The sequence below is a fragment of the Orycteropus afer genome, unplaced genomic scaffold, assembly GCF_000298275.1.
Source record: "Orycteropus afer afer isolate SDZICR_OR568_19922 unplaced genomic scaffold, OryAfe1.0 scaffold00309, whole genome shotgun sequence".
Classification (NCBI taxonomy): Eukaryota; Metazoa; Chordata; class Mammalia; order Tubulidentata; family Orycteropodidae; genus Orycteropus; species Orycteropus afer.
The window spans coordinates 2,376,203-2,385,767 of NW_006921896.1; the positions used below are offsets into that span (position 1 = coordinate 2,376,203).

The following is a 9,565-nucleotide window of genomic DNA, read 5'->3' on the forward strand; positions in this document are numbered from 1 at the left end:
CTTAATATTGTCCTATAGGTCGCTGAGGGTCTGTTCATTTCTTTCAGTCTTTCTCTCTCTTTCTGTGCTTCTTTGCTTGCCTAGAAAATTTTGATTAGTTGCTAGACATGGAAAATTTATGTGTTTAGAACTTGTCATCTTTCTTTGAAGAGTACTGAATTTTTTTTACAGGCACATGAGTTACTTACAGATTAGCTTGATTCTTTTCAGGATTATTGTGTGTGTGTGTGTGTGTGTGTAGTGAAAATATAAATAAAACATGCCTTTTCAACAATTTCTACATGTACAAATTCAGTGACATTGATTACATTCTTCAACTTGTGCAAACATTTTCACTATCCTTTTCCTAATCATTCCATCAATAGCATAAACTCAATGCTCCCTGAGTAGAAAACTTTCCCTTTTTCCCTCCATCCCTTCTCTGGTCATTACTGTTAGTTGTGATCTAGTCAAAGTCAGTTCCGACTCATAGCAACCCTGTGCACAACAGAAAGAAATGCTGCCTGATCCTGTGCCATCCTCACAATCATTGCCATGATTGAGCCCATTGTTGCAGCCAGTGTCAATCCATCTTGTGAGGGTCTTCCTCTTTTTTGCTGATCCTGTACTTTACCAAGCATGATGTCTTTCTCTAGAGAATGGACTCTCCTGATGTTGTTGTTGTTGTTGTTATGTGCCATCAAGTCAGACCCAACTCATAGCGACCCCTCCTTGGGTTTCCAAGGCAGAATCACTATGGAAGTAGATTGCCCAACTTTCCTTCCAGTCTCTCCAGATAACAAGTTCAAAGCACATGGGACAAAGCCTCACTATCCTCTCTCCTAAGGAGTATTCTAGCTCTACTTCATCCAAGGCAGATTTGTTTGTTCTCCTGGCAATCTATGGTATATTTAATATTCTGTACCAATACCATAATTCAAATGCATCAATTCTTCTTTGTTCTTCCTTATTCATTATCCAGCTTTTACATGCACATGAGGCAATTGAAAATACAATGGCTTGGGCCAGGCACACTTCAGTGTTCAAAGTGAATTTTTGCCTTTTAACACTTTAAAGAGGTCTTTTGCAACAGATTTGCCCAGTGCAATTTGTTGTTTGATTTCTTGACTGCTGCTTGCTTCCATGGGCATTGATTGTGGAGCCAAATAAAATGAAATCCTAGACAACTTCAATCCATTTATCATGATGCTGCTTATTGATCCACTTGTGAGGACCTTTATTTTATTTATGTTGAAGTGTAATCCATACTGAAGGCTTTAGTCTTTGATCTTCATCAGTAAGTGCTTCAAGTCCTCTTCACTTTTAGCATACAGGGTTGTATCATCTGCATATCACAGGTTGTAAATGAGTCTTCTGCCAATCTTGATGGCACGTTCTTCTTCATATGGTCTAGTTTTCATATTATTTGCTCAGCATATAGATTGAATACTTTTCAGTTGTCCTGTTGGTAAGGAATGCAGAAAGGACCACGGACTTCCAGAAGAACTAACAGAGCTGTCCTGGAAGAAGGACAGCCAGAATGCTCCTTGGAAGTGAGAACGGCCAGACTTCATCTCACCTACTTTGGTCATGTTGTCAGAAGAGACCGTTTCCTGGAGAAGTATATAATGCTTGGTAAAGTGGAGGGTCAATGAAAAAGGAGAAATGCATTGACACAGTGGCTGCAATGATGGGCTCAGGGATAGCAGTGATTTTGAGGCTGGCACAGGACTGGGCAGTGTTTCATTCTGTTGTACACAGGGTTTCTATGAATCAGAGCCAACATGACAGCACCTAACAACAACAACATATAGATTGAATAACTACGGTAAAAGGATACAACTCTGACACATACCTTTTCTGATTTCAAATCATGTAACATCCCCATATCCTCTTTGAATAACTATCTCCTGGCCTATGTCAGGTTCTGCATGAGCACAATTAACTATTCTGCAATTCCCATTCTTTAAAATGCCAATAAATTGATAGGTAGCTACCTGGCTGTATGGAAGGGATCCATATATATGCCCATTCCAAAGAAAGAGGATCCAACCAAATGACGAAATTATTGAACAATATCATTAATATCACATGTAAGTAAAATTTTGCTGAGATAATTTAAAAATGGTTGCAACAGTACATTAACAGGGAACTACCACAACTATCCTTTCAGAAGAGGTTGTGGGGGTGGGGAGGAAGAGGGAATATGATTGCTGATGCTAGATGGATCTTGGCTAAAAGCAGATAATAACAGAAAGATGTTTACCTGTATTTCATTGACTATGCAAAGGCATTTGACTGTGTGGATCATAAAAAATTATGGAGAACATTTTGAAGAATGGAAATTCCCACCTCTAGTAACCACCACCACCACTCGTCTGTCAGTTTGTTATACTGTGGTGGCTTGCATGTTGCTCTGAGGCTGGAGGCTATGCCATGAATATGTCAAATAACGGCAGGGTCACCTATGGTGAATAGGTTTCAGCAGAACTTCCAGAATAAGACAGACTTGGAAGAAGGAAGGGGCTATCTACTTCTCAAAGCATTGGCCAGTGAAAACCTTATGAATAGAAGTGAAACACTGTCTGATATATTACTGGAAAACATTATGAATAGCCCTGAAACGTTGTCTGACATAGTGCCGGAAGATGAACCCCTCAGGTTGGAAGAAACTCAAAATATGACTGGGGAAGAGCTGCCTCCTGAAAATAGAGTCAACCTTAATGACATAGATAGAATAAAGCCTTTGGGACCTCCATTTACTGATGGGGCACAATTCAAAATGGGGAGAAACAGCTGCAAACATCCATTAATAATCAGAACATAAAATGTACAAAGTATGAATCTAGGAAAATTAGAAGTTGTAAAAAATGAAATGGAACTCAAAGATCAACATCCTGGTCGTTAGTGAGCTGAAATGGACTGGTATGGGCTATTTTGAGTCGTACAACCATATGATCTACTATGCTGGGAATGACATATTGAAGAGGAACGGTGTGGCATTCCTCATGACAAAGAATGTTTCAAGATCTTTCCTCAAGTACAGTGCTGTCAGTGATAGGATAATATCCATACACCTATAAGAAAGACCAGTTAATATTACTATTATTCAAATTTATGCACCAATCACCAGAGCTAAAGATGAGGAAACTGAAGATTTTTACCAACTTCTGCCATCTGAAATTGACCAAACATGCAATCAAGATGTACTGATTTTTTTACTGGTGATTGGATGTGAAAGTTGGAAACAAAGAAGAATTACCAGTAATTGGAAAATATAGCCTTAGTGATAGAACTGATTCCAGAGATCAAATGATAGAATTTTGCAAGATCAAAGACTTATTCATTGGAAATATCTTTTTTCAACATCATAAATGGTGGCTATACACATGGATCTCACCAGATGGAACACACAGGAATCAAATCAACTACATCTGTGTAAAAAGGCAATGGAGAAACTCAATATCTTCAGCCAAAACAAGGCCAGGAGTTGACTGTGGAACAGACCATCAACTGCTCATCTGCAAGTTCAACTTGAAGGTGAAGACAATTAAAACAAGTCCATGAGAGCCAAAATATGACCTCAATTTCATCCTACCTGAATTTAGAGACCATCTAAAGAATAGATTTGACTCATTGAAAACCAGATGAATTGTGGGATGACATCAAGAACATCATACATGAAGAAAGCAAAAAAGTCATTAAAAATACAGGAAAGGAAGAAAAGACCAAAATGAATGTCAGAAGAAACTCTGAAACTTGCTCCTGAACAGAGTAGCTAAAGCAAATGGAAGAATTGACAAGATAAAAGAGCTGAAGAGATGATTTCAAAGAGCAGCTCAAGAAGACAAAGTCAATAAGGAAATGTTATTATTCTAACTCCAAACAACCAGCCTTAGAAAACCAAAAGGGAAGAACATGTTCAGCATTTCTCAAACTGAAAGAACTGAAGAGAAAATTCAAGCCTCGAGTTGCAAAATTGAAAGATTCTATGGGTAAAATACTGAATGATGCAGGAAACATCAAAATAAGATGGAAGGAATACACAGAGTCACTGTACCAAAAAGAATTGGCCGATGTTCCTATATTTCAGGAAGTGGCATGTGATCAAGAATCAATGCTTTTGAAGGAAGAAGTTGAAGTTGCACTGAAAGAATTAGCAAACAGCAAGGCTCCAGGAATTGACAGAATGCCCATTGAGATGTTTCAACAAATGGATGTCATGCTGGAGGCAGTTATTCATCTATCTATGTCAAGAAATTTGGAAGACAGTTACCAGCCAACTGACCGGAAGAGATCCACATTTGTACCCATTCCAAAGAAAGATGATCGCACAGAATGTGGAAATTATCAAACAATATCATTAATATCACATGCAAGGAAACTTTTGCTGAAGACAATTCAAAAATGGTTGCAGCAATATATTGACAGGGAACTTCCAGAAATGCAAGCTGGATTCAGAAGAGGACGTGAAATGAGGGATATCATTGCTGATGTCAGCTGGATCTTGGCTGAAAGCAAAGAATGCCAACAAGATGTTTACTTGTGTTTTATTGACTATGCAAAAGCATTCAACTGTGTGGATCATAACAAATTATGGTTACAATTGAGAAGAATGGGAATTCCTGAACACTTAATTATACTCATGAGAAACCTGTACAAAGACCAGGAGGCTGTTGTTTGAACAGAACAAAGTGATGCTGCATCGTTTGAAATCAGGAAGGAGTGTGTCCTTTCACACAAAGTTGTTTCCTTTCACCATGCTTATTCAATCTGTATGCTGTGCAAATAATCTGAGAAGCTGGACTATATGAAGAAGAATGTGGCACCAGGATTGGAGGAAGAATCATTAACAACCTGAGATACACTGATTACACCACTTTCCTTGCTGAAAATGAGGATGACTTGAAGCACTTACTGATGAAGATTAAAGACTGCAGTCTGCAGCATGGATTACACCTTAACATAAAGAAACAAAAATCCTCACAACTGGACCAGTAAGCAACCTCACATTAAATGGAGAAAAGATTGAAGTTGTCAAAGATTTCATATTACTTGGTTCTACAATCAACACCAATGGAAGTAGCAGTCAATAAATCAGATGAAATATTGCACTGGGCAAATCTGCTGCAAAACACCTCCTTAAAGTGCTGAAGATTCTGACTCATAGCGACCCTCATTAGGTTTCTGAGGTGGTAAATCCTTACAGAAGTAGATTGGCAGTCTTGCTTCCAAGGAGTGGCTGGTGGGTTTGAACCAACAACATTCTGGTTAGCAGTCAGATGCCTTAGTCACTGTGCTACCAGAGCCCTAATTCAAAGGTGTGACCCTTTTGGGGTCTCTATGATTGTTCTGAGGCACCTTTACTCTGAGTCCTTGGAATTTCAATGCCTCCCAGCCTGTAGAAGCTCCAGGAATTGCTCAGCTGTAAGCTGCCTAGCAGTTATTCTTTGGTCAGCTTTGTGGAATTTTGCTTTCTGCATGACAAGATTGTTACTCAGCTAGACACTCTGGGAACACCCATTCAGATTTCTGGAGATATATTTACATATTTCCCTTCTGTCTTGTACTCTGCTCTACAAATTCAACCACCTCAGCTGCCCCAAATACTGATCTCTGTCTCCTCAATTTATGAGGTTGCCATTCTTACTTGGGTTCCAGGCAGGAAGCCAGGGCATCATTGAATTTCCTTTGTTAGTTTTCCCTTTCTCAGGGATATGAACTGCCTATTGTTCCAATAAGAGCTCTGGTAGCATAGTGCCTAAGGCACTTTACTGCTAACCAGAAGGCTGGCAGTTCAAATCCACCAACCACTCCTCGGAAGGAAGGTTGGGCAATCTACTTCCATAGTGATACTGCTTCGGAAACCCAAAGAGGGGTCGCTATGAGTCAGGTCCTATTCGACGGCACATAACAACAACAACATTGTTCCAACATCTGAAAAATAGCTGCTTCACATATGGCGCCCAACTTCTTGTTTTGTTGTTATAAATGTTGTTTGTTTGCTTTCTGGTGTAAAAGCAAGTTTTCTACTTTTTTTTATTGTTGTTGTGATTTGGGTGAAAGTTTACAGAGCAAATTGGTTTTCATTCAACAATCCATAAACATTCTGTTTGGTGACATTTATTCTCACACTCTAACAGTATTCATCCTACTTCCTCCCTGCACCCAACCCTTTCCTTCATTCTTCCTTTCCATCCCTTCCAGCCTTCCTAGCTCTATCTCTGGGCAAATGCTGTCCTTTTGATCTCATATGCTTGATGGCTCCAGTGAGTGCATACCCTCCTGATTTTACTATTCACCTTATTGGCCTATTGTTTGGCTGACAGTTGAGTTGCAGGAGTTAAGTTCAGTTCCTAGCTTGAAGGTACCTAAGTGCCACAGTTTCAGGGGTTCTACCAGTCTTCATCAGACCAGCACCAAAAAAAACCCCAAACTCACTGTCGTCAAGTCAGGTCTGACTCATAGTGACCCCTCTTTGGGTTTCCAAGGTGGTATCACTACAGAAGTAGATTGCCCAACCTTCCTTCCAAGGAGTGGCTGGTGGGTTTGAACCTCTAGCCTTCTGGTTAGCAGTCAAATGTCTTTTTTATGATTTTTGAGTTTTGTTCCACATTTTCCGCCACCTTATCTGGGACCTCTTATTGTGATCCCTTTCAGACAGGTCAGCAATTGTTCCCCTTGCTCTTTCATGGTCAGAAGCAGAGGCTATAATGTTAAATTTTAATTGGAAATATCATTAAGAAATCATGATATTTTTCCTCTTTACAAAATATGTAAGTTCAAGCAAGTTCTATGCACTGAGATGGCCTAGAAATAATGACAACTCAGTTGTAATGAATATTATGGTGACTAGATCATGATTTCTGAATGCCTTTCCCTCTGCATAGAAGCCATGGCTTCTTGCAGCAATGACTAATCCTAGGTCTGGAAAAAATCTGTATAAGATGAGCCTGGGACACCTTCTTGTGCCAGAAAGCAAGGAAGCTACTGAAGAACAATGGACAAGGAAGCCAAATGAAAGGGCTTGTATTGGCAAAAGATCTTCAGGCATTGGAAAAAAAGGCCAGCAAATTAAAATAAATAAATAAACACACAAGTCTCTCCACACTGAAAATCCACTGCCATTGAATTGATTCCAACCGATAGCAACCCTATAGGAAAGAATAGAACTGTTCCATAGAGCTTCCAAGGCTGTAAATCTTTATGGAAGCAGACTGTCCTCTCTTTCTCTCATGAAGCAGCTGGTGGGTTCAAACTGCCAAACTTTTTGGCAGCAGTCAAATGATTTAACCACACAAGTCCTTACTGATATTCAAATAAAGATACAGTCAAAAATAAAAATAAATAAATTTCTATTTATCACCATTAAAACTAACTTCAGCACCAACAGCTCCTTATGAAAACTGATAAAGAGAAAAATCCACTGCCACTGAGTCAATTCCAACTCATAGTGACCCCCTTTGAGTTTCCAAGGCAATAAATCTTTGTGGAAGTAGATTGCCCAGTCTTCTTTCTACAGAGTGGCTGGTGGGTTTGAACTGCCAAACTTCTGGTTAGCAGTTGTGGTGGTTAAGTTTGTGTGTCAGTTTGGCTGGGCCTGGTTGAATGACTGGGCAGCTGGATGTAGTATTCCCCATGATGAGACTGGTAATGAACTCCATGGTGGAATCTACTGGAGCAGCTGAGTAGCTGTTTTGGGTATGTGGTCTGCTTCTTGTATACTAAAAATAGCTTTGGGAATGGTCTCTAGCTTATGACACACTTGAACCCTGCATGTAGCTATGTCGTTGTTCAGCAGCCTGCCATGTTCTGCCAAACTTGGGACTTTCAATGGACTTGAATTAATGGCCTGTCATGTGGTTTGGTAACATTGGGACTGTGCCATTTTATTTGTTGACCTTGGGCTTGTTAGCCTCAGCAGCCAGTAGGTGCCTGAGTGAAGAGATGCCTCTAGCTTCAGTGGGCCATGAGCAAGAGGCAGAGCTGAAGCCCAAGGTCAAAGGGCTTTCACCCAGCCCCCTAGAGCCTGGCACTTTGAACTCGGACTTCTAGCCTCCTGAACTGTAAGAGAATAAACTCCTGTTTGTTCAAGCCATCCCATTTGTGGCATAATCTTGTCAGAGCAGCATTAGGTAACCAGAACAGCAGCCAAATGCCTTAGGCACTATGCAACAGAAGTACATCACCGTCCTATCTGAATGGTTTTTCAGGGTAATCAAATAGCCCTGAATGATGAGGAAAAAGTTCTTTATAGAGTCCTGGTTAACAGTTTTGGAAGGAATGACAGGATTATAAATATCATTAACCTAATCCTCACTTACCTACTATCCAATTACTTAACATCATACATTTACAATTATAATAAAAAATCTACTATCCTGACTATTTTGCACATTGATGATCTATGTCTAGCAGTAACAAACAATGAACTGGGAGGCAAGAGTAATGTGGCTGTGATAGCTAAGGTTATATGTCAGCTTGGCTGGGTCATGATTCTAAGTGGTTTGCAGTTATATAATGATATAATCATCCTTTTTGTGATCTGCTGTGGTCCTCTTCTATTTTTGCATAAAGATCTAGTCTTTGGAACCCAACCTGTCAATAAGTGAGTAGTAGGTGTCTTTTGCAAACCTTAACAAAAGATTATATACAGGCAAAAATCATAAATAGATAAAATTATTAAATAAAAGGCTGATGGGAAACTTTACAATGGAAGTATCATGTGGTCACCACCTGAATTCATTGATAAATCTCAGCATGAACAAGAATGAGACAACTAGACATAATGTAGTGGAGTATGGAGAGGTGAAAAGAAATTGGACCTGGGAGTTACTTTAAAATCCTTCAAAACCAGTTAACTACAAAAACAACAAAATAGATGAAGCAACTGTAGCAAAATACTCATAACTATTGAATCTTGGGGTTCATTGTGCATGTTCAGAGTTTTACATAATAGAAAAATTAAAAGTAGTGCATACATACTTGCATTTTTATAAATGAATCAGCTTCCAATAATTTCATTTTAGAGAGAAAGTTAAAGACAAACGGAAAGTCACTGAAAATAACTTCACTGATGTTTTCTTCAGGTACCTAAAATATAAACAGACTTAATATTTTTGATAATTTTAAAAAAAAACCCTTTATTCCTTTACCTCATCACTAAATTCTTTCCCTCTATATTTTTGGAACCTATTCTTAAGAATCCAAATTACATAGAAACAAATTTCTTTAAAATATATTTGTTTTGTTAGTGAAAGATCTTCAGGTTTTCAACAATCATCTAATTTAGCAAATTTGGCATTGTAATGAGAAAATTTTCAGATCTTGATTTATCAAAAGTATACTTACACGGTAATCTAGCCCCTTTAAAATGTGAAAAAATTCAGACGTATAAATATTACTCTTACCAGGTTTTTATTCCGAAAGATTTGTCTCCTTCTATCTGCACAAAAGTTGAGCCAATAGGAGAGTTCATTTATGTTGAAAGCATTTTCAGGCAATCGAGAGTTGGCATTGTTCACCTTAAAGAGAATGTGACCTGTGAATTTTATTTTGTATCAAAACATAATTAATGAATTTTATA

At 38.7% G+C, this 9,565-nt stretch overlaps 1 protein-coding gene across 1 annotated transcript in view; it reads right to left on the bottom strand.

Moving 5' to 3' along the window:
- Window positions 1–9,565, bottom strand: part of HERC6 (HECT and RLD domain containing E3 ubiquitin protein ligase family member 6) — a 98,405-nt gene that overhangs the window by 38,358 nt on the left and 50,482 nt on the right. The window contains exons 14-15 of the mRNA XM_007951711.2: window positions 9,390–9,503; window positions 8,965–9,072 (exon numbers count right to left, since the gene is read on the bottom strand). Of these exons, the coding sequence (XP_007949902.1) occupies window positions 8,965–9,072; window positions 9,390–9,503 (222 nt within the window). The remainder of the gene's footprint in view (window positions 1–8,964; window positions 9,073–9,389; window positions 9,504–9,565) is intronic.